The 26480-nt window shown below is 42.3% G+C and overlaps 1 protein-coding gene across 2 annotated transcripts in view; it reads left to right on the top strand.

The window, feature by feature from the left end:
- Positions 1–7334: 7334 nt before the first annotated feature.
- kcnd2 (potassium voltage-gated channel, Shal-related subfamily, member 2) overlaps positions 7335–26480 on the top strand; it is a 434539-nt gene continuing 415393 nt past the window's right edge. For both annotated transcript variants that reach the window (XM_080191717.1, XM_080191718.1), the window contains exon 1: positions 7335–8446. In XM_080191717.1, the coding sequence (XP_080047843.1) occupies positions 7335–8446 (1112 nt within the window). The remainder of the gene's footprint in view (positions 8447–26480) is intronic.

Raw genomic sequence — 26480 nt, forward strand, 5'->3', positions numbered from 1 at the left:
CCCCTCATTCTTCTAAACTCTAACGAGTACAAGCCTAGTTTATTCAGCCTCTCCTCGTAGCTCAACCCCCTCAACTCCGGTATCAGCCTAGTAAACCTCCTCTGCACTCTCTCCAAGGCCAAAATATCTTTGCGCAGGTGCGGTGCCCAAAACTGCACACAGTACTCCAGCTGCGGCTTCACCAATGCCCTATACAGCTGCAGCAAGACCTCCCTACTTTTATATTCAATCCCCCTCGCTATGAAGGCCAGCATCCCATTTGCCTTCCTGACCACCTGCTGCACCTGCAAGCTGGGTTTTTGCGACTCACACACAAGGACCCCGAGGTCCCTCTGCACCGTCGCCTGCTGCAGTTTTTCGCCCCGTAAGTAATAGTCCTTCCTACCATTATTCCTACCAAAGTGGACCACCTCACACTTGCCAACATTAAATTCCATTTGCCATTTCCTGGCCCATTCGCCCAGCCTATCTAGATCCTTCTGCAGACTCTCCACACCCTCCGCACAATTTGCCGTTCCCCCAATCTTGGTGTCATCAGCAAATTTCGACACCCTACACTCGGTTCCCTCCTCCAGATCATCTATATAAATGGTAAAAAGCTGAAGCCCCAGCACCGACCCCTGGGGCACTCCACTAGTCACCATCCGCCAATCCGAATAGCACCCGTTGACCCCCACTCTCTGCCTCCTATTTGACAACCAATCCTCTATCCATGCTAACACCCTACCCCCAACTCCATGTCCCTCGACCTTCTGCAATAACCTCTTGTGAGGTACTTTGTCAAACGCCTTCTGAAAATCTAGAAAGACCACATCCACCGGCTCTCCTCTATCCACTGCCCTAGACACATCCTCATAGAACTCCAGTAAATTTGTCAGACACGACTTCCCTTTAATGAAACCGTGCTGCGTCTGCTCTATCAAGCAATTCCCTTCAAGATGCCTTGCAATTTCCTCCTTAATGACAGATTCTAACATTTTACCTACCACAGACGTTAAACTAACCGGCCTATAATTCCCCGCCTTTTGCCTGGCACCCTTCTTAAACAACGGTGTAACATTAGCCGTTTTCCAATCATCCGGCACTTCCCCGGAATCCAGCGACGTCTGGAAAATAACCACCAAGGCATCCACTATCACCTCCGCCATTTCTTTCAGGACCCTCGGATGCATTCCATCCAGTCCTGGGGACTTGTCCACAATCCTGGGGACTATGACTCTCACCAATTTTCACAGATACACCATAGAAAATGTCCTTTCCAGATGTATCACAGCTTGGTATGGTTCCTGCTTTGACCACGACCACAAGAAACTACAAAGTGTTGTGAACATAGCCCATTCCAACACATAAGCCAGCCACCCACCCACTGATTCTGTCTACACTTCCCGCTGCCTCAGAAAAGCAGCCAGCATAATCAAGGACCCTACACACCCCAAATATACTCTCTTCCACTTTCTTCCATCAGGAAAAACGTACAAAATTCTGAGATCACGTACCAACCAAGTCAAGGACAGCTTCTTCTCTGCTGCTATCAGATCTTTGAATGAACCTACCATCTAGTAAACTGACCCTTCTCTACACTCTATGGCTTTAACACTATATTCTGCACTCTAACCTTCTCCCCTATGTATTCTATGAATGGTATGTTTTGTCTGTCTCATATGCAGGAAACAATACTCTTCACTGTTTACAAATCAACTCAGCAATACCTTCCAAAACCATGACAGTCACCATCTCGAAGGACAAGGAATACAAAGCCCAAGTTGTGTAATCTCTCCTTGTAACTTAACCTTTGGAGCTCAGATATCAATCTGGTAAATCTACACTGCAGTGCCACCAAGGCTAATGTATCCTTCTAAGGTCCAGAACTGCTCACAAATGTGGACTAAACCAGGGTTTTGTGTAGCTGAAGCACTACTTCTATCCCCCATCCTCTATGTTTAGCCTAGATAATTGGTTAACATTCAATTACCCTTTCTGATTATTTGCTATATTCAGTGATAGAATATGTGGATTCAAAGTCTGTACTTTTTGGGTTAGATCCTAACTGAAAGAGAAATTGAACCTTTAGGGTTCAAGGAAAACTGAAACTGAAAGTTTCTTGGAAAACTGAATCCAGTTGGAACAAGACATAGAGCCTTCTTGGCGCAGATAAACTCAGTGCTGAGTGGGCAGGTTAAAGAAATATGAAAGCTTGCTCTCGGAGCAGATATAAGAAAAATACGTTACTGTCATTCCTTCAGTTCAAGACTGATCTAACTCACCTGGACAGATTAGTCACTGAAGGTTTGGATTAAAGCTTTTGGTAGATCCACATCATCAAGAATGTCATGAGCAGGTCTGAAGTTCTGTGGAAGAGTGCAATTTTGGTGAGGATTGTGCCTGTGGAACTTGGCTTGGCTGGGAACTGTTGTGGCATGAGAATCAGTGGCTGAATTCAGGAAAAAGAACAAAGCTCTTAGTGAGGAAGATCAGAATCTTGAAGGAATGTGTGGCTGAAATTGGTGCCAGATATGCTGCATGGACTGCTGGATAAACAGTTCTGCTGGTTATGGAATCCAGGATGCATTGTCTACCAATTAGATCCAGGTCTTTCTGAGTGCAACTCAGAGACAAAGGGTTGTATAAGTTTGGACCACACTTCCAAAAAGTCAAATGATGAAGTTAATTTTAAATGTGAGATCAATAGATTCTGTTAACCAAATGCTTTAAGCAATATGGGACACAGGCAAGATAAATGGAGTTAGAGAAACACATTATTTTTGTATCTGCTATTTAACTTGTAATTTATAACTTAATCTGCTTGTTAACTCATGTTTAATATGTATTAATTTTGGTTTGACTATTAAAGTTACAATAAGGAAAATCTCACCCATTGTCATTGGGATTGTTTGGTGAATTTGGTTATTTTGGTTTGTTGGTATCCATGGGGATCACAACAACCCATCCATGACATAGGAACTTGGACCTCGAAGTTTTCTGCAATTCCACTTTAGCTTCTCACCATTAAGAGTGTCTTGTTATCTCCTTGTTTTTTTGTGCTTCCAACTACACTGCTGACAATTCTGTCTACTTTGTGTGACTGACAAGTTCAAAAATGTGGCTTGCTCTCCTATCATCTAAGTCATTTATACACAAAATAAATAGTTTAAGTCCCAACACAGGTTCTTGTCAGGCAACACTGGTCACATCTGCTCATTAGAATACCTTCCCATGATTCTTCCCTCTGTTTGCTTCCAGTCAATTCCTGGACAAGGTTAATAACTTACCTTCAATTTTATGAGTCATCAAGTTTAGCTAACAGTTTTTTATGGGGGAAATGATCAAATGTCTTCTAGGCATCCCTATAAATAAGATCCATTGATATTCTCTTGTCTACTATTTTAGTCACCTCTTCAAACAATTCAATCAGGTTCATCAGTCTACCCTTCACAAATTCATTCCGGATTTGAGGTGTTCAGTCATCGTATCCTTAATTATAGATGCTAGTAATTTCCTGACAGCAGACGGTTGGCTAACTGATCTATAATTTCTCTCACCATCTTAAACGACAGAATGACAACCTTCCAATCTAAGGGTACAGTTCTTGCATCGAGAATGTTGCAAAGCTATAATGAGGGCACTTGCAATATTCTCAGCTACTTCCTTCAAAATTCTGGGATATAACCATTTGGTCTTGGGGATTTGTTACTCGTTAATGTCATTTATTTCTTCAGGGTGGCCAGCCAGCCCAGATTTTACAGAACTGTTTCTGATTTATAATTTTTGGCTTGCCTCACATAGGAAATCTCCTCATAAATGGGACACCATTTCCATTTCTGCCGCAAATTCAGGTGCTGTGGACAAGCTGAAGAATTCTGGTCTTTGTGGTGGCAATATGGGAGTTGATTCTGGACACTGTCTTGGCTCTTTGTTGCTGAGGTGCAGTTGCACTGGGCCAGGTATTCCTGCTGCACGGAGAAAGAGCAGTGTTGATGCAAGATGAAGCTACATGGTGATCTGGACAATACACAGACTTGGGCTGGCTAGTGGTCAGTCACATTCATGCCACAAAAGTGCCAGGCAACGACCATCTCCAACATTGATGCTCTAACCATTGACCCTTAACATTAAATGGCATTAGCAATGTTGAATCTCCCACTATCAGCATCTTGAAAATTACCATTGACGAGGTCTAGTCACATAAACACTGTGGTTACCAGAGCAGGTCAAAGGCTAGGAATCTTGCAGCGAGTAATTCACCTTCTGATTTCCCAAAGCCTACGAGACACAACATCTACAAGGCACACAAGGAGTGTAATGGAATACTCTCCATTTGCCTGGATGAGTGCAGCTTCAACAACACTCAAGAGCTCAGAACAATCTGGATCAAAGCAACCAGCTTGAAAGTCGCTCCTTCCACAAATGTTCTATCCCTCCACCACCAATAAACTGTGGCAGCATGTGTACCATCTATAAGGTGCACTGCAGGAACTCACCAAGGTCCCTTTCCAAATCCTTGACCACTTTCATTTAGAAGGACAAGAGCAGCAGCTATCTGGGAACACCTGGAGGTTCCCCTCTGAGTCACTTACTATCCTGACTTGGAAATATATTGCCATTCCTTTGCTGTTGCTGGGTCAAAATCCTGGCACTCCCTCCGTAACAGCACTGTACCTACACCTCAGACACTGCAGCGGTTTGAGTAGGCAACTCACTATCACCTTCTCAAGGCAACTAGGGATGGGCAATAAATGCTGGTCTAGCCAACAATGCTAACCTCCCATTAGTGAATAAAAACAAATTATCCGTTAGCAGATTTGCATAGTTTCTTGTGAACAATCTGTTTTATTGCATTGAAATCGGCCTTACCTAGATCTAGGATCTTAGTATGTGCTTCACCTTTCTCCCATTCAATCACTGCCTTGAACTTGATCATATTATGATCACTATTAGCTAAAACATTCTTACACCATATGTCTGTTCAATACATCTGGTTTATTACTCACTACTAAATCTCATATCCATAGCCCCTTGTTGGTTCAAACTCAGGAAATCCACGACCTTTCTGGCTGACATGTGCTAATCTGTTTATCCCAATCTTCATTAAAGTCAAACTCTCCAATTCTTCCGATGCTGACTTTGCTACTCGCATGCAAGCGCTGTTACATGTGCAATCTACCACTTCACATGTGCAACCAAGGAACCTGTGCGCAACCTTCGCTGATCTTAAATCCTGTTTTTCATTTCTTAATTCTACCCTTAAAGTGTCTGTTGCCTGCTTGTCTCTCTTACCATTGAAGTGATTTCACCTTTAGTCACCGAAGGCACTTAATCATTAAAGAAACATTTGACAGTACTTATGAAATTAAAAACGGCTCAGTGTCGAAATACATGGTCTAGCATTAAGGCCTCGCCAACCTCTTTAATGATCTCCCTAAATCGCCGATATTACATGTAGCCGTTTTGATCGCATTTGCCATCCTCAAATAGATCAGTGTCTATCCTGAATCTTATCGCCCTCTGCAGGTGGAGCTCGCTGCCTTGGGCTTGTAACAAGGGGAAAGAATCAGAATTAAACACTCGGACCAACTGAGAAAGCCGAAATACGTCTTGGAGTGGCTGAAACGACCTCTCCCAGCTCCGAGTTGTCCCTGTCTGCTGTGCTTGCAAACGGTGCAGCAAACGACTGGACGGTAAAGGGAGCACATCAGTTACAGTAAGCGCCAGGCATCAGAATGAACTCTACAGTCAATTTTTATCAGCAGGTTACATTGTTTCCGCTCATTCTCGTTACAGGCGACCGATTTTATTTTTACTCAAGTTCTGGCTCCAGTTCTGGTGTATCCAGCAGAACCTAATCTGCAAGATTGGGAGGAGGGGTGGATCCTGATTTTACATCGGGATCCTCCTGAATGCACAGTAGCTGATGGTAATGAACCACCACCCACACGATCTCAGAGCGGGGAAGTTGCACTGCGCCCTCAGTCTTGCGAGTGGCTCTTCATACCCTGTGCATCAATGTACATGCAAGCGATCTCGCCTTCTTTTGGACGTACTGTGCTGCGAACGGAGTGGAAAAGTGTGGAAAATACCCAGGTCCGGTGTCGCCTGCTAAATCGTCGGGCGTGATTACGCTTTTCCCTGAACTTGTTGCTGGTGGACTGACAAGCTTTATCTCGAAAAGGGGGGAATTCTTCCTATCATTGCTCCGGTTCTTCGCATTTATTTTCTACTACTATGTACATTCGTTAAACACACACAGTGATCGGGGCTGAGTGAAGAGAGAGAGACGGGGGAGCGAAACCTTCATGCCTGCTCCTCACATTTCACTGCCCACTGTGTTTTAAGAATCCTCCCAAAGATAGGTGGCCGACTTTCCAGAGAGGTGAGGCAGCAAACGGTTAAAATGTTCCTTTTGATAACACCCGGTAAAATGTGTGTGTGTGTGTTTTGCCTGTGAAGTTGATGTCTGTGGGAGAACAACCGCAGTAATAAGCGGGTGCTGGTTAAAATGTGTGTTTAAATAGAAAACAAAGAGGTACCGGTTAAAATTCATATGTGTGTGTTACGATTTGCCTGTGAAGTTTATTTTTGTGGGAACACAATTGCAATAATGTGTGTGTATAGATAGAAAACAAAAACTGGTTAAAATGCATGTGTGTATGTGCGTGTCTTGCCTATGTTGATGTTTGTGGGAACACAATTGTAATAATGTCTATATATATAAAACAAGAGAAACTGGTTGAAATGCATATGTGTGTGTGGATAGAAAGTGTAGTGTCTATACAAAACGAGAGATTCTGCTTAAAATGCATGTGTGTAGAGTGTGTAGAAAACAAGACAGATTCTGCTTAAAAGGCAGGTACGTGTAAAAAGTGTGTCTGTAGAAAGCAAAAGAGATTGTGATTAAAATGCATATGTGTGTAGATAAAAACTGTTGTGTCTGTAGAAAACGAGAGAGATTGTGGTTAAAATGCATATGTGTGTAGATAGAAAGTGTTGTGTCTATAGAATACCTGGTGTTGTGAGACTTCTTTCTGTGCGATAGAAAACAAAAGAGATGGGGATTTGTGCAAAATAAATATTCCGAGTCTGGGCAATGGTTTGCCTTTGGGAGTTCGTTTCTTTGAAGGTGGTGAGAAGGTGGTTGGGGGGGGGGAGTTATTTTTATTTCACACGTTTACAAGTTACCATTGGGTTGTCTCCTTTTTTTTGTGTGTGTGTCTTTGTAGATGTGGGGCGTGCAGCATCCAGCGTGCTTCTGAATCGAGAGGGTCTCTGAGTTGAGTGTGCCAGCCAGCCGGACAGGTGTAGAGAGAGAGAGAGAGAAGGTGGTGAGTTGCGCCGGAGCCATGGCAGCGGGGGTAGCCGCCTGGCTGCCGTTCGCCCGGGCGGCGGCTATCGGCTGGATGCCGGTGGCCAGCCAGCCCATGCCCGCCGCCCCCAGCCAGAGGAAGCGGCCGCGGGACGGGCTGGTGGTGCTGAACGTGAGCGGCCGGCGCTTCCAGACGTGGCGGAGCACCCTGGAGCGCTACCCGGACACGCTGCTGGGCAGCTCGGAGAAGGAGTTCTTCCTGAGCGAGGAGAGCGGCGAGTACTTCTTCGACCGCGACCCCGACATCTTCCGCAGCATCCTCAACTTCTACCGCACCGGGCGGCTGCACTACCCGCGCCACGAGTGCATCTCGGCGTACGACGAGGAGCTCGCCTTCTTCGGCATCATCCCCGAGATCATCGGCGACTGCTGCTACGAGGAGTACAAGGACCGGCGGCGGGAGAACGCCGAGCGGCTGCTGGACGACGCCGAGGACGAGCTGGGCAGCGAGAGCCGCCTGCCCTCGCTGACGGCCCGCCAGAAGGTGTGGCGGGCCTTCGAGAACCCGCACACCAGCACCCTGGCGCTGGTCTTCTACTACGTGACGGGCTTCTTCATCGCCGTCTCGGTCATGGCCAACGTGGTGGAGACGGTGCCGTGCGGCCTGGCGCCGGGCGGCCTGCGGGAGCTGCCGTGCGGCGAGCGCTACGCCCTGGCCTTCTTCTGCCTGGACACGGCCTGCGTCATGATCTTCACCGTCGAGTACCTGCTGCGCCTGATGGCGGCCCCCAGCCGCTACCGCTTCGTGCGCAGCGTCATGAGCATCATCGACGTGGTGGCCATCCTGCCCTACTACATCGGCCTGGTCATGGCCGACAACGAGGACGTGAGCGGCGCCTTCGTCACCCTGCGGGTCTTCCGCGTCTTCCGCATCTTCAAGTTCTCCCGCCACTCGCAGGGCCTCCGCATCCTGGGCTACACCCTCAAGAGCTGCGCCTCCGAGCTCGGCTTCCTGCTCTTCTCCCTCACCATGGCCATCATCATCTTCGCCACCGTCATGTTCTACGCCGAGAAAGGCTCCTCCGCCACCAAGTTCACCAGCATCCCGGCCGCCTTCTGGTACACCATCGTCACCATGACCACCCTGGGGTAAGGTTTCCCCCCCCCTCCCCTTGCTCGGCTTTTCTTCCAGCCCCTCCTCCTTCTCCCTCCTGCTCCTCCTCTTCCAGCTTCTCTTCCTTCTCTCCCCTACTCCTCCTCTTCCAGCTCTTCCTCCCTCCTGCTCCTCCTCTTCCAGCTCCTCCTCCTCTTCTTTCAGCTCCTCGTCCCTCCCTCTTCCTCCTGTTCCAGCTCCTCCTCCTTCCTCCTCTTCCATCACCTTCTCCTTGTCCCTTCTCTTCCAACCCCGCCCCTCCACTTCCAGCCCCTCCTCCCTCCTCTTCCAGCCCCTCCTCCCTCCTCTTCCAGTCACTCCTCCCCAGCTCCTTCTCCCTCTCCCAGCTCCTCTTTCTGCCTCCTCTTCCAGCTTTTCCTCCCTCCTCTTCCAGCCCCCCTCCCTCTTCCAGTTCCTTCTTGTCCTCCCTCCTCTTCCAGCTCCTCCTCCATCCTTCTCCTTCTCTCCTCGTTCCCTTCCTCCCCCTCCTCCTGCTCCCTTGTGAAATAAGACCAGCCCTGGTCTAAATTCTCAATGTTCTCGCATTGTGTGCTGATGTGGAGAAGGTGTGAAAATCATCATGTTTGCTAATGATGAATGTTAGCTGTGAAGAGTCCAGCTTCACACATCGTGCTCTTCCTCATCCTTCTCTTCCTCCTCCTCGTCCTCCTCCTCTTCCTGCACCACCTCCCCCTCCTCTTTTCCTCTTCCTCCGTCTCCTCCTCCTGATCCCTGCTGGAATAAGACCAGCCCTGGTCTGAATTCTCAATGTTCTCATGTTGTGTGCTGATGTGAAGAAGGTGTGAAAATGATCACATTTGCTAAAGGATGAGATTAGTGTTAACAATGAAGAGTCCAGTTTCCGACATCCTCTTCCTCTTCTTCCTCCTTCTCCCTTCCTGTCCTTCTGCTCGATTCCTCCTTTTCCCCTCCTCCCTCACCTGTTCCTCCTGCTCCTCTTCCTCCTGCTCCTTTTCCTTTTTTTCCTCCTCTCTGGTTGCCATAGGAAAAGCGATTGTCAGTCCAAGGAGAAGCTTTGGCTGCTCCTCAGCTGCTCCCCCCACACAGCCACAACCCCCCGCACACAGATTTTTTTGGAATCGCTTTTGGAGCCAATCCCTGGTGGAATAAGACAGCCTTGGTCTGAATTCTCAATGTCTTCATGTTGTAAACTGATCTGGGGAAGGTGTGAAAATAATCACATTTTCTAATGGGTGAGATTAGTATTAGAAATGAAGGGTTCAGTTTCACACATCGTACTCCGCCTCCTCTTCCTCCTCCTTCTCCTGCTCCTCTGGCTGCCACAGGTAAAAGGATTGCCTTCGATCCAACTAAAAGCTTTGGTTGTTCCCCCCTGTTTTTTTTGGAATTGCTTTTGGGGCCAATCCCTGGTGGAATAAGACCAGCCCTCCTCTGTATTCCCAGTGTTCTCATGGTGTGTACTAATGTGGAGAAGGTGTGAAATAATCATGATTACTAATGGATGAGATTAGTGTTAGCAATGGAGAGCTCAGTTTCACACACCCTCTTCCTCCTCCTCCCCTTCTTCTCTTTCTCCACCCCCACCTCCCCCGCAACCCTCCTCCTCACTAGTAGAATAAGGCAGTCCTGGTCCGAATTCTCAGTGTTCTCACGTTGTGTGCTGATGTGGAGAAGGTGTGAAAATCATCACATTTACTAATGGATGAGATTAATGCTAATAATCTCACATATCCTGGTCTTCCTCTTTCTCCTCCTGTTCCTTCTCCTTCTCATCTTTTTTTCCTCCTTCTCCTCCTCTTCTTTCTCTTCCTTTTCCTTCTCCTCTTTCTCCTCCTTCTCCTCCTCTGGCTGCCACGAATAAAAGGATTGCTCATGGTCCAACTGGAAGCTTTGGCTGTTCCCCCACCTTTAATTTGGAATTGTGTTTGGAACCAATCCGTGGTGGATTACGACCAGCCTTGCTTTGAATTCTCAGTGTTCTCACATTGCGTGCTGATATGGGGAAGGTGTGAAAATCATTGTGATTGCAAATGGATGAGATTAGTGTTAACAGTGAAGAGCCCAGTTACAGACATCCTCTTCCTCTTTCTCCTGCTCCTTCTCCTGTCCTGCTCCTATTCCTGCTGCTCCCCTTCTTCTTCCTTCTCCTCCTTTTCCTTCCCCTGTTCCTCCTCTTCTCCTGCTCCTTGGTGGAGTAAGTAAGAATTTTCAGTGTTCTCACGTTGTGTGCCGATGTGACGAATGTGTGAAAATAGTCATGTTTGCTAATGATTAGTGTTAGCAATGAGGAGTCCGGTTTCACACATCCTCCTCCTTCTCTTCCTCCTCATCTTCCTCCTCTTTTTCCTGCGTCTCCTTCTCCTGCTCCTCTTCCATTTTCTTCTCCTCCTGCTTCTCCTCCCCCTGCTCCCTGGTGGAATAAGACCAGCCCTGGTCTGAATTTTCAGTGTTCTCACGTTGTGTGCTGATATTATGAAGGTGTGAAAATAATCACGATTGCTAAGTGTTAGCAGTGGAGAGTCCAGTTTCACGCATCAGTATGGGCATACAGTAAAGGGAGCTAGCAACAAGCTAATTGGAAAATTTTCCGTTGTTTCGATCTGATTGCTTGACATGGTTTTGGAAAATTTGGATCTTGTCCTCTCAGTACATAATTGATCTATATCCAGAATTTCACAGTGCATTGAGGCAATTACTGTAGCTCTATAAGTAGAAGTTTTTGGAGGCAGTTTAAATGAGCGTTGATTTATTTAGACTTCACAAATGTCAAATTCTACTGGAAAGGGAACGTGTGAGAGAAATACAGCAATTTTGAAATTTTGGTATGCAAGCTTATAACCAGATTTTTTTTAAGTAAGCTGCATTGTATATTTCCAACTTAACAAATGCGGGTAGGTGTTCTGTAAAACATGTACTAGCTTGGAGCATCAAATGCGATATGTTGTCTCTGCTGTGTCAGTTAAACCATGAAAAGGTATTTCTGTCTGATCTAATGGAACAAAACACGTTTCTTCTCAAGTGGATGATAAGAATCACACTTTGGTCCATTATGCCTCGGAAAAGCCTGGACGTAGTGAAAACAATCTTCTTTTGGTTTCATCCACTTTATTTGGGATGCTGGTTGATCACCCTTCTCCATGTTCTCTCTCTTCAATCCTGTTGCATTTAAGCCTCCCACCCCCACATCTTTCCATCTGGCTTCAGGCCTCCCTCTTCTCCTCCCAGGTAGTCACATTTCTGTCAGTCACTTCACCAGATTTTCTCTCTTACAGATAACCATACCATTTCAGTCTCTTTTCAGCTACTTTCTTCGATACTCCCACAACATTAATAACACTGCATTTTATCTTCCTTAGGCTGTGAAATTAATTTACGTGGATAGGAGGGGATGGCTGCTAATGGGTCTTGCAATGAGGTGATGTTTTACACAAAACTTTGCTGCAAAGAATCTTGTGATGATCTTGTGATAATCGGGTGGAAATCATGGTGTAGATAAATTAGATTTCCCATGTAGTTCTGCACATTACATTGTTTTTCAACAACAGTTATAATCTTTCATTTCTGTTTTGCAAACAAAATACACATATATGTGCAACATTTAAAAACAAGAGTAAGTAATTTTATAAAGCCTTGTGCCGTTTAAATGAAATATGCACAGGTCTTGTATGGAATGAATGTGCTATGTGAAGCCTAAAGGACTAGCTTTAATCTGTGGATATATCCAACAGAATGTTGGATAAGACACATATATGTAAGGGTAGATCATATTAATTCTTGAAGCTAAGCTCCATAGCAGATTTGACTCTTAAGATATATTTTTGGAAATCATGAATAGTTGAATGTTTCAACAGTAACTGATGTGAATTTTAAAAACTCTTATGCATTGAATGGTCATCAGTATTTTTCAGGGAAGGTTTCATTCTCATTTAATGTGATCTATATAGCATATATGTATTACGTTGTGTTAGAATTGTGTTAATTTACTTTACTAATGATCATATTAGATTCAAGGGAGAGCTTATAAAGTTGAAAAGGAAGGACTAACCAAGAGGATCGGGAAGGTTTTAAAACTTAACAAAGGATGATAAAGAGAAAATAGGACATACGAGTAAAACAAGCTAGAAACATAAAAACAGACTGTAAATATTTCTATTGATATTTTAAAAGGAGATTAAATAAATGTAGATCTTTTAGAGGCAGTGAATGGAAATGGGGAAATTATAATTATAGAATCATGGGATGGTTATAGAATGTAAAGACATCTTTCGGCCCATCATGTCAGTGCTGCCTCTCTGAAAAAACAGCATGGTTAGATTTTCTTTCCTTTTCGGATAATTCTCTTTTGAAGGATTCAATTGAATCTGCCTCCACCGCAGTCTGAGCGAGTGCCTTCCAGATCCTAACCACTGACTGCATAAAGAATATTTTTCTCATGCTCATATTGATCTCTTTTGCCAATCATCTTAAAATCATGTCCTTTAGTTCTTGGCTAATGGGAGCAGTTCCTCTCTATCGACTTTGGGTAGACTGATTTTGAAACAGTTGTATCAGATCTCTCCTCAACCTTCTCTTTGAAGAGAAACTGAAGTTCCTCATCCAAGGCATTATTCTCATCAATCATTTCTGCACCCTCTGGCTGAACCAGAGTTTTATAATGTTTCATCATAACTTCATTGCTTTTACACTCTGTGCCCCTATTTATGAAGCCCAGGATCCTCTATGTTTTTGTAACCATATTCTCAATCTGCTCCCCATATTCTCTTGAGTTTATAATTGAGAAGGATCACACTTAAATGTACAAATTTCTTAAGGGCCTTGAGAGGCAAGATGTCAGCATAATAATTATCATGGCTGGGAATGTAGATCGAGGTCTAATCATCCTGTATTTTCCCCTCTTTTGCCCCCCCACCCCGCCCTTTCTTAAACAGGGCTTTAAGCTTTATTCGTGATTTTCCAGTCCTCTGGGACCCTTCTTGATTCCAGTGATTCCTGAAACATTACCATTAATGCCTCCACAGTCTCTTCAGCTATGTCCTTCAGAACTCTGGGATGTAGTCCATCTGGTCCAGGTTATTTATCCACCTTCAGTCTTTCAGCTTCCTGCCGCATTAGAATAGCTCCCTCCTTCCCCAGTACTGGTGTCAATGTCCCATGATTTTGAACCCATTTCTCCCAGCACCAATCTTTGAACCATGCGTCTACCTCTTTAATCTTATTGATCCTGTGCCAATTAGCTCGTGGTTGAGGTGGTAATCCAGAGATTACTGCCTTTTTGGTTCTGCTTTTTAATTTAGTCCCTAGCTGCTGATTTTCCCTCAGCAGAACCCCTTTCCTTTTTCTACCTACTTGTTGTTACCCACGTGGACGACGACAACTGGATCTTTCCCTCCCATTGAGATGAGAAATTACTTTACTCAAAAGATTGTGAAACTTTGAAATTCTGTACTGCAGGGAACAGTGGATCTCAGAGGTTGAGTATATGCAAATAAGAGATCGTCGGATCTTTGCAGATTAAGGGAATCAAGGGATATAGGATTAGGGTGGGAAGGTTTAGCTGAGATTGAAGATCAGCCATGACTTTATCAAATAGTGGAGCAAACTTGGGTGTTTTAATAGACTACTCCTGCTCCTATTTCTTATGTACTCCAAGGCTCATGCTCATGTTGGAGAACATGAGTGACAATGCTCTAATATTTGGCCAAAGTAACCCTCCTTCAAATTGCACTGCAGGCTGGAGTTGATTTCCCATGGGGACCCTCATGACTGAACCAGCTCCTACGGTAACTGAATGTCTGCTTTTCAGCAGCATTGCTAATTAGTGATCAGGATTGGAAACTTAAACGATTTCCATGCTTTCTGGTCCAGTTATAGATTATGGCAAAGTGCAGCTTCCCACAATAGTTTGCTCATTAGTGAATGCCAGATTTATATAGTGACTCGGCAGCTTTCTGTAACTTGTACACATAATTTTGTCCAAAGTTAATGACATCTAGACTTTCTTTGTTATTTGTAAATACTGTACTGTGAATTTGTCAGAAGCTTCATTTAGAGTCATAGAGGTTTACAACATGGAAACAGGCCCTTTGGCCCAACTTGTCCATGCCGCCCAGTTTTTAACCACTGAGCAAGTCTAAATTTAGCCTATTATCAAGATAATGGTACACAGCTGGACATACTGGTTGCTTAACTAATACAGAATGATAGGTATTTCAACTTTAACACTTTATTTCTAGAGATGAAAAATGTGACATTCTAAGCATTGGTTTTGATTTAGATAATTGATAAGTTTGTAAGTATATTTTTCTCTGTCCATCACCAAAGAACGCACAAGAAATAGGTGGGCTTTCCCTGCTTTATATTTGTATCTTACTCTGTCTCCAGAAATTGTAAGCAGAGGAAAATATACCATTTCATCTCTGAGCTCATTCTGTACATGACAGAATCCATAGGTTCTGCAGGCAGAAAGTGCAGTAATAGAGAGGCTTATTGAACTGATCACCGTCCTTAGAATTTATCATGGTAGACACACAGGTTAGATGTTAAATAATTAACTGCTATTTAAAATAGACAAGGTAGAATGCTTAAAATATGCAGTTTTCATGTTTCACCATAGGTTAAAAATAACCTGAATTATAGTACAGCTATGCCATTATTAATGATGCATAGTTGGAGAGCACCAGTATTAACTCATGTTTATTATTAGAATGTTGTACCACCTAGCATTTTGACTGTTCCCAAGTTTCTTATTGAAAATTGAGGCATAAATCATGATCACTTTTGGTGGCTTGTGGTAATTAACTATACTGTACTTAATTTCTGTTTCAGATGCTATCCTGCATCTGGCTTTGCACAGACAAGTGCATCCATTTAATGTCATCAGTCCCCTTTTGTAGATGTGGATCGAAGAATAGCTTTAGTGGTTATTTAGCAATAGCTTTTACTCTACTGGAACAGTACACCTATCACTGAAGTGGTTCAAAGAACAAAGAAAATTACAGCGTGAGAACAGGCCCTTCAGCCCTCCAAGCCCACACTGACCGTGCTACCCGACTTAACTATAATGCTCCACCCTTCCGGGGACCATATTCCTCTATTCCCATCCTATTCATGTGTTTGTCAAGACGCCCCTCAAAAGTCACTATCGTATCTTTTTACACTATCTCCCCCAGCAATGAATTCCAGGCACCCACCACCCACTGTGTAAAAAATCTGCCTCGTACATCTCCTTTAAGCCTTGTCCCTCGCCTCTTAAACCTGAGCCACTGTTCGTTCAGAAGTAAAATGTGTTGTTATCACCTATTGGCTCTACAATAATAAGACTAACAATGGAATACATGATAATGTCTAGTGAATGCACATGTTGCACATTCCTACTGTTTCACTTGAAAATGTTCAGTGACTCTGTGGTACAATAAATGGCAGCCTGGGCTACATTTGTGATTTTGCGTAGGTAGTTAATTTTATTCACAATGCTGAATTGAAGCTCAAGTTGGGTAAACCATCGACAAGATTTGCCAAAATTGGAAGTTTTAAAAAATAAAAATAAAAATTGGGAGTTGACCATTGAAAGATGAAAGGTGAATCGGTGAATACCTTCAAGGGCATTTGCAATTTCTGTCCAAAAATCTGCCCAAATTGTCAGGTTGCAACACGTCAATGGGAAGGAATCCAATTACTCTTCAACGCTGAGGCGAAATCTAATAGATAGATGCTGTGCAAGCTTTTGAGACTAGACACTGTGACGATTTCGTAGTCCATCTTATTAATGAATTGCATTTCTGCAGCATACCTCACTTTACTTATTTATTGAAGAGATAATAGGAAATAACTGGTATCTTTATAAAGTCATGAATTAAATGACAGGATGTTACTATGTGCATTGAGATGTGACAGATTTTTATGTTTATATACATTTTCTGTATGTGTCATTTCTTCTTTTTCCTTTGAAAAATTGAGACAGAAATAGACTAACTTTATGATTCCACTCCAAATGACAGAATCTGAGCTTCTGTGAGGTGAATATTTATGAATGAGCTGTTAATTCACCAAGATCAGACCTTTCCAACTTTCTAAAACATGATACTGGGGCTTTGTTTGTCTGCAGGTAGCTTTGCCCCAAGGTGTCCCACACCTTGCTTGAATTCATACACATATGTTGCTGTCCTAACAATAGAATACGTGGCAATGTTTAAGACAACATTGATGTTGTTCGCTCACATCCATGCAAAGATTGTTTCACCGAAAATGTTACTGTAGTGGTTCTTTGTGGTACAATAAATCAGCATACTGTTCCTTCACCTTGCGTTAATGAAATCATTGGATAGAAAATTTCCTGTACCATTTGACAGCAAGAGTCCAACATGAAATGAGCATGGACAGTCTCAAGCCAGATCTTAACAGGTCTGGGACATAACACAGAATTCCAAAGGTTTATCAAACACAGGCAGTCTTATCTAAGGAAAGGATTAAAACATGTTCATGTGTTTCCCATATTAAATTATGAATGGAGGAATGTCACTGGGGCTGAGGTGATGAAGGTTTATTCTGTATTTTGCTATGTTCCAACTAACCTCAGACTGTTTGAAGGTGATACTGAAATAGCAGATTGTTGAATTTATAATTCCTTCACATTGATGAGGACAATAGTTCACCAGAAGGTAAACAAGTTATTGTTGTGCCTTCATTATTCTGCTTATCTATTGTTCTTAGTTAATCCTTTTTGGAATAATCTTGACATGGTAACTGATCAAAACTATTACAAGTGTCAGTTTAGCCCAAAGTTGGCATTCCTGCCTCGGAGTCAAAAGGTTGTAGGTGCAAGTTCCACCCCAAGCGCGTGGTTTGGGCTGAGATATCATTGTGGTAGTGGGGAACACTTTGTCGGCAAAATTGTTATCTTTTAGGTGGATGTTAAACTAGATCCCATGGAGCTAGTTGAAGATAAGCAGGAAGATCCATTGGTGTCCTGGTTAACATTATCCTCCTTAACCAATTACATCAAAATTTATTAACTGCTCATTTGTGGAATCCTGGAGAAAACAGATTGCTCCATATTTACTTTTAGTGACTGGGTTTCAAAAAATATTGCATTGGTTGTGGAGTATTTTTTCGTCAACCTAAAGATATGGGTTGTTTTATAATTTGAAGTTTGTTTTCTTTCGGTATGGCAGGGAAACTTTCAGGATTCCTGTCAGATTGCTGTGAGAAAATGGTGCAGTGTGATGTACTGCTTCATCCCCACTGACACTATTTGCCAAGGAGCCTGCTAATAGGTGGTACGGCTTCCCACCTGAGTTGGGTGGTACGCAAACAGGAGTTAATATGTGTGTTTTGCACACGCTATCCAGTTTCAGCAGGCAGTCTAACTGAAGACGAGCCTAGAGATTATGGTTTAATCCATTTTTGTGATGCTGGCTGGAACATCAATGCTAATGGAAAGAAACTGGTAAAATGAAATGGTTTTAGGCAAAAGGCAGAGAAATAGAATCAACCCTTAAAAGTTGGCTAACCTCATCCATATGGCCTCTTTTTGTGTGGAGGCAATCTGACCAAAAAAAAATTTAAGCCCCTAACAAGCATGAAGATGGGAGGATTTCAGCTCCGTTTTTTCAGCAAGGCCATAAGTCCAATCTTACGCCACTCTGAAAAAAATGCTAAATCTGTTTCCTGCCAGCACAGGGAAGGGATGGGTCTCACCTGAAAGCCAGCTGCTCACAGTAGCGAGCACAATCATGCACACGCAGATCTCTCTGTTCTGTGTAACAGAAGAGAGAGCTCTGTTGGTCACCTTCACCCTGGAAAGGGCCCGCCTCCCCAACTGCCATCGCTGGTCTCCCCAGCCAATTGGGCACAAGTGATCTCACCTGATATCTGGGCCCAGTAAGGTCGCGATTGGCATGAAATTGGGTGCGCACCCGATTTTTCACTTTTCTTGCAATCATAGCATCTCGCCCTGTCTATCGACTGGCAGGTTGAGGAGAAAAGATAGCCTACCCCCCTATATATTTACGTCGTAAATTCATTCACAAAGTGGGTGAAGCCAGAAGACAATTTGTTTGGTCTAAATTTGCACACTGCAAAGCAACTGTTCTTATATTTCTGATGTTATAACAAGAGGGATTAAATTTTTCTTCCTCTTTAAAAAAAAGCCATAAGTAGATTAATGTCAGTTCTAGCTTATTTAAGAATTTGGCTTAGCATGTATCCCCTAAATTTGTGCTGGTTTTAGGACCCTAAAGATCAATTTAAGCTAAACCCACTTGGGAGGAAACAGATGGAATCAAATTTACGACCCATTTTAAACCCAGTGCATTTATACTTCTTATTGAAATAAGTGGAAGAAAGGGTAGCTGTTCTGATCCCATCAGTTTCCTCTGAGTGAGGAGTTTATGTTAAATTTACTCCCCACTCTGTTTTAATTACTTTTCTTGAATTGAGATTTTTATTCTTACCCACCTGTGGCATTGCTCCTACTCGTTAGTCATTCGCCAAGGTATTGATAGAAGGATGCTGCCTACGGGCATTTGTCTTATTTTGTGCAGATAATGTGCCCTGTTTTTATGTGTTGTGTACAGAGTGAGTCATTATATCTTCATTGTTTCTGACTTGAATATCAGTCAGTGTCTCCTGATCTGCATTTAGATCTTTAATAATTTGTTTAGGCAGCAGCCTCTTTAACAATAGAATTTATGATGGCTTATCATTTGCATTAGGCAATTATTGCTGTTTGCACTGGCTTTGATTTGGAGTTTGGGTTAAATTATTCTGGCTGCAGGGATTTATTTTTGGATGACTTTGAACGTTGTGCATTGTTAAAAAAAAATTAGTGTTACGCCTTGATGCTAATTTAAATGTATGAGTGCACACATCTGCGAAAATCAAATCAAATTAATTTATTAGTCTTCTTGACGGTAAGATTGTCCACTAATATTGCAGTTATATGGACTGAGACAAAACAGAGGACTGTCTGACTTCCTTCCCTTTCCCACCCACCTCTGGCAATTGGTGAGGCATTCATCAAATAAGTCAACTCAGAGAATCAATAAAACACAACTAACACAGTGGTAAGCAGCTTAGTAATTATATAGATGAAGTGAATACATGCACAGCGCTATCAGACGAAAGCAAGTATTTAAGAGAACTGATTGGGCTGATGCAGTCGCCTCTTTGATATCTACGTATGGCAAATGTGAACTTCATGCAAAAGCCTATAAAGTTTTTAAGAGCTCGTGGAGGAGGAGGGAACTTTCATGTTTGCAGTCATTTTCATGCCAGTTTGTTGCGCAGAAAATTAAAGTTTCAGTGGAACCTATGTTAATTACAAATGCCAGCATGGATTTAGCAAGGCAATAAATCTTGAATATCAGTAAAATACATTGGTATTGAAGGTTGGACCTGAGTCAGTTTGGGCCTGCTGAAAATTCTGAATAGTTATATGGAATCCCAACTCAAGCTATAAACTGTGCCATTGGTGTGAAGTCAGTACAATTAAAGTTCTCTTTATTAATTGTTCAGAATTATTTATTAAAAAGTAGCATGTTGTAGAACTCAGATCTGTGTGGAGGTGCTGAACATTAATCTTGCTCATTTTCTTTCCCAATGATCGACGTTGCAGTCTGCATAATGAATTCTCTGTGCATGATATTATGTTAATGTAATCTTCTGAATGGATGCAATTGCAACATATGAGTGGAAGGGAAGAAAGGTTTTGTTGGAACTGGCAAAAGCCAAAATATTCATGACATGAATATGAGCAGGAATTAGAATAAAAGGTGTCATATTAGAGTGAAGGTTCCAGAAAAATAATTACTCCATGAGCATGAATTGCTATCATAGAGTTACAGTTGTGTAAGCAATGGAACCACCAACTGAAATGGAGGGAGTGGGGATTGCAGAGGTAGGGATGTGAGGTCTGTGAGTATTCAGTGAATGTGAATGATTCCCTCACAGCAGTAGACTCCTTATTGTATTGTGCTACCTTGTATTTCTGTAACATCATTTTGACATGAGAGATGTGGAAGATCTGGACAACAGTGACTCTGGGACAAAGGACACTGGGGGGGAGGGGGGGGGTGGGGGCGCTGGAGATTATGACAAGATGAGAAATGAGGAAAGGTTGCCACAGGCGCCAGGCAGTCAGACAGTTATCTGTGTAAGTGAAACATGATTGTTTATAAAGACTCAACTCATGTACTCATTTAACTTTACAAAACAGTAGCAAAACCTGAATAAGGTAGAATTTTTTTAACAATGCTTTCACATTACTCTCATCATGCTGGAAAATAAACCAAAAAAAAGCAAATGACCAGATAATTAAGATTTGATGGATGAATTTCCTCTTGATGCATTTCTTCTGGTAGTATGGTAGCTTTCTTAAGTGGCTTTTGAAATTTCATGCAGCTTTCCTCATTGCCTCATTTCTAATTTAATTTTCCAAATGTTTTATTCTTTGATTTTCTGAATTCTGTTGCATAGTGACACAGTGGTTAGCACTGCTGCCTCACAGCACCAGGGACCCGGTTCAATTCTTAGCTTGTGCAGAGTTTGCACCTTCTCCCCCACGTCTCCGTGTGAGTTTCCTCTGGGTGCTCCAGTTTCCTCCACAGTCTAAAAGAATTTCAGGGTAATTTCACAGTAACTTAGTTGCAGTGTTAATGTAAGCCTTACTTGTGGCTAATGAATAAACTTTAATCAATAAATAAACATGTTGGTTAGGTGCATTGGCCATGCTAAATTCTCCCTCAGTGTACCGAACAGGGGCCAGAGTGTGGCGACTAAGGGATTTTCACAGTAACTTCATTGAAGTGTTAATGTAAGCCTACTTGCGACACTAATAAATAAACTTAAACTTAAAATCATTGTCCTCCGATATTGGTAGTGATTTTAATACTGAAGAAACATGTTTGCATTGTATAAATTTGAATAGCACTTTTGATTCTGTGGAATGTGCACATACCTTTCTTTACTTAAGGATATATACATTAAGCTGTGTGGCAGCTTTTTAAACCCTCATTATGTCAGTTTGGAAGTGTGCGCACATTTCCACCCGTAAACACACCATCCCCCCACCTATCGTGGTCAGACAAGGAGAAACACAGTTGTTCAGTTTCCCACTTGAAGCAGGGGTCTGACAGATTTATTGAGGAAAATCCAGGCTTTGAAGTGTTTAGGTGAAGATTTTGAAATTGTTAATATGCTGCCCCAGCTTTTGCAATGAGGAGCAGAGCTAAGGGAATGTAAGCTATAAGAACACTTCATTGCACCCAAATGTTCATACGATGTCTATCAACTTGTAGGTGCAAATTCCCTTTAAATATTAAGATAAAAGCAAACTACTGTGGATGCTGGAATCTGAAACAAAAACAGAAAATGCTGGAAAATCTCAGCGGATCCAACATCATCTGTGGAGAACAGAGTTAACTTTCTGAGTCTGGCGGTCGTCCGAGATTTTCTGCTGAGATTTTCCAGTATTTTGTTTTTGTCCTTTTAACACTGCCTCTTTAAGACTAGCAAAACCCAATGTAGCAGGCAGTCTGAGTTCTTGGTGGTTCAGAATTAACAGTACATTATTGAGTTTGCTCATGAATAAATCAATATTCATGTCATTAACATAATATCACCAAAGGGCATGAGAAGTAAGGATGTAAGTTATTATGCGTTTATTGTTCCTACAGGAAATGCAAGGTGAAAAATACTTTTACTGATCCTAGCTAAATCTTGTGAAGTAATTAAAGCTCTTTCTGCACAATGTGACACTCTCTATTGGGTGGCAGAGGTTGCACTTACTGCTTGTTCCACTTCCCTCTACAAAATCTGGCTCATCACGTTATGGGCTTGTTACCTCAGGTCCCAGAAATCCAGATCAGGGCCTCATTCCTTTAAAGCACCAGTAAACTCAGATGGCTCTTAATAACCCTCATCGATACTGCACTGCTCTGCTGTACCCTGCCAAAGAGATATCCCTTTCAGCTAAAATGCTTTTGAGCTGTCTACATTTCACTCTCAACTATTATAAACTAATGGTTAGTGGGGTTGCCCCTGTAAACTCATCCCCACTGAACAGGACGGCAGGATGGCACAGTGGTTAGCACTATTGCCAAACAGCGCCAGGAACCCAGGTTCAATTCCGGTCTTGGGTCACTGTCTGTATGAAGTTTGCATACTCTCCCCGTGTCTGCGTCATTTTCGTCTGGGTGCTCCAGTTTTCTCCCACAATCCAAAGATATGCAGGTTAGGTTGATTGAACCTAGTGTCAGGAGGGATTAGGAGGATCAATGAGGGTTATAGGAATAGTGCGTATGTGGGATTGTGGTCAGTACAGAGTCAATGGGCCAAATGGTTTCCTTCTGTACTTTAGGGATTCTATGATTCTATGATAACCAATCAGAGCAAATGACTAAATATTACATAATTAGTTTGGGTGTTTGAAAGTGTAGGGTTAATGTGGGACTGGAGAAGCAGTAATGTCCTCATTATAGTGAAGACAGTCACATAGGAGTAGTAGAGTGCAGCAGAGAGTCTGGTAGAAATCAGTATGAAGATAGCACCTAGTCAGAACTGTATCCTATAAATATGTATTTAGTAATGTGTTATTAATAAACTGTTATTGTTCAATCATGCAAGCCTCTTCATGAGGCTGCTTCATGAATATACAACCTTACAGCATGTTATTTACAACACAAGAACAGGTTCCATGCTGGTGTTTGCGCTCAACATCAGTCTCTTCCCACCCACCCTTCTTCATCCAGTCTCATCATATCCTTCTTTTCCTTTCTCGCTCATGTGTTCTTGTAACTTGCCCTTTGTTCAACAGCTAGCAATGAAATTACGAGGGAAGATGGAAGTTCTACCCCATTGTGAATCTGCCAGTGGGATGAGGATCTAGCTTGGTGCCTCTGTTTACTAGCCTCAATTTTTTGATGGATGATTTGAGGCACAAAATCAAGGCTGCGTCCTTGACTGATGTGTGCAGTTTTGTTTCAATGTTTTAATCTCCCCGGTTAAAGGTCTCTCACTGAATTTCCTTTCATAAATTCTGCCAACAGCATGACCCTTACCCATGGAATCTGCTCAAAAAGCAGAATACTGTACTGCCAATGCTGGAAATCTGAAATAAAAACAGAAAAAGCTTAGCAGGTTAGGTAGCATCTGTGTCGAGAGTGAGAGAAACAGAGTTATTTAATCGTTCATCAGAACTGGGAAAAATCAGAAATGTAATTTCATTCTGATGATAGGTCATAAATTAATGTTTTTCTCTCTACACAGATGCTGTGTAACCTGCTGAGATTTGTCCCCCAGCTTATACTGTTTTTATTCCATAAAATTTTCCCATGGGGTGATCCAGAACTTAGCTTTCTAGAACAAGCCTATTCAAAGCTAATAGTAATTTCTGTTTCAGCTATTAGTTTTTGCACTTTTATTTCTTCTTCTTGCAGTTTGTTCTATGCACCACTTGGCTTTACTGGTAATCATGTTTTTGCAGTCTACCTCAGTGATACTTAGCATTGATATTCTTGATTGGTGTAGTTTTGAAATCACAACACACAAGGACATAGCAGTTGAGGTTCCAAACAAGAGCCACAATTAAGATGAGTGGCCAACATTGCAGGCTTAACAATCCCTGTGGTGTTTTGACACCTGTCATTACGATGGGACCTCTGCCAAAAATACTTCTGGATACCTGATTTTGTCAGAGGAGACTTGTTTTCATTGCCTCCTCATCACAAGACAAGCTGCCATAGAATTGTGTCATCTGCTGCACAATGACCTACTGAAGAGGAGGCTCATACTGTAGAAGTGAAGGTTACCACTGCATGAAGCTTTTATGCTTTCTTTCAAACTACTGCAGGAGGCATCTGCTACATCAAGCAGTACACACACAAGCAAGTGACATATGCTATGTTTGTAAGCAGCAACAACTTCATCACTTTTCCTGTGGAAAGGAGACATTAGTTGGACAGGACATAAAGCTGTCAATGTGGGAGGAGGGCACCTTCAAGTGTACAATGCCATAAGTGCCACCCAAGTAAGCATCAGATGTCTTTGTATCAATCCCATAACCTTTCAACAGAAGGGATTTGCACTCAATTACATTTGCTATGACATCTAACCACAAAAGATTCATTATGCCTATCAGTGACAGCAATCCCAGAAGCAACCATGATGCCTTTATTGTTTGGTATTCCCAAGGAGATCAAAGACTAGATTTATTTTCAGAAAACAGGACTATCCAGTACATTTGTTGCTGCTGACTCTGCTCAGGCAAACACCTCAGTGCTTTTGCCTCATCATATTTGCTCAATTAACAAAGTATTAACAAACTACATATGAAGCAATGCTTAGTGTTCATCTCTCAATATGTATGTTCAAAAACAATTTGTAATTCTGATGATTTAATCCACAAAGTGTGCAGTTTAATTTGCAGAATAATCAACTTTGAATTCTGTTGACAAATGTTGAGATTTAAACTGCATTGTACATTGAGGGCAAATGTGTTACATATAACTCTTAAAACCAAATACAACGTGTTTGTAATTTCCCATTACTGCACAAAGCACTTCAGAATGTTCTTGTTTTGTCAGGGCTGAACTGATAACATTCAGTTCTCTTTGGCTGAATGACCCAGCACCATTGTGACTAGTAGAACTTAGTGTAATAAAATTTCCAGTGGTGCTCAGATTTTTATGACCATTGGTTGGCTTTTAAGATGTTAATACTGTTTTTTAATTGAGTGACAACTGTACCTTTATCAGTGTTCTATAGAAGCTGTTTCTAATTTCAGGCTGAAACATTCTGCTTATAGTGACACGCAGGAAGATAAAATCCATGAGAACCAGCACCATATTGCAATGCTATGAATGACATTTTGCATCCAAATTGACATGTACCGCACATGAGCACTGCTGGTGCAGAACACCTCTGATGCACTTTGAGTCGATCAGTAGTATGGCTCTAGGTGTATGTGCCGGAAGAATGCACAGTAGGCACATTATGACGTCAGTCCCATATAACACTGATTTGACACTAGTGGTGAAATTTTCAACCACAACATGCCATATAATTACTGGCAAGGCCTGTACTCTCTTGACAATGAGGTTGTGTAGGATGCAGCAGACGATGAAGAACTGTGACATACGCTACGTAGAGTACCACAGGGCTCTCCAGATCAGTCCAGGCAATGGAGTTAAAATCATAGAATTCTTACAGTGCAGAAGGAGGTCATTTGGCCCATCGAGCCTGCACCAACAACAATCCCAAAGTTGTTGCTTTGGTATCCAGAGATGGGTATGATTGAGTACCATGACAACAGAAGGCTCGGGGCTAAGACTGCCATCATGGCCTAGACTGCCAAAAGCAAAAGCATTTGGGTTTGACTTAAGTGCTGTAGATACTCGCCATAGCCATTAAAATGAAGAGACTTTGATGGTATCCAGTTGTTCTGGGCAGTTGCATTAGTGTCATGGTGCAATTCCCGATGAATTTGCAGCCTTCTTCATTGTTAGCGTAATTACTTTGTTCCTGCTCAGATGGTTGACCCTTTTCTGTCCCTCAGAAATGATCAGTTACCTATTTGCTATAATGTGAGTTTTCTACTTTCAATTCTCACACAAATTGATTTTTTACTTTATGCCCGTCATGGTTTTAGTGCTATTTTCAATTCTGAAGAGGGTTAAAATTTTGTTAGCCTTACTTTAGGGATTTTTTTGTTGTAATATTTTAATTGTTAAGTAGTTTTATATCAATGATTCACCTACCCTCAAACTTTAAAACTTCACTGTTTCACATCAGATATTAGATTTCTCCCAGATTTTGGCTTACTCTGGTGGACTGATAATATCTCCTCATTGTTTAAATGGGCAATGAAACGTCAGAAAATACAATTATGCATTGCTTTGTTATTGTGTTTACTTCTGCCTCTTTAGAGATTAAAAGTTTTATTTCTCTGTGTAGGTAAAATTTTCATTAACATTGAGTTACCACTGTGATCACTGATATTGAAGTGGTCGGTAACTGGATGTTTTAATTAGTGGACAAATATAGGTGACAAGG

The sequence above is a fragment of the Carcharhinus amblyrhynchos genome, chromosome 6, assembly GCF_965287045.1.
Source record: "Carcharhinus amblyrhynchos chromosome 6, sCarAmb.v2.hapA, whole genome shotgun sequence".
NCBI classification, from domain to species: Eukaryota; Metazoa; Chordata; class Chondrichthyes; order Carcharhiniformes; family Carcharhinidae; genus Carcharhinus; species Carcharhinus amblyrhynchos.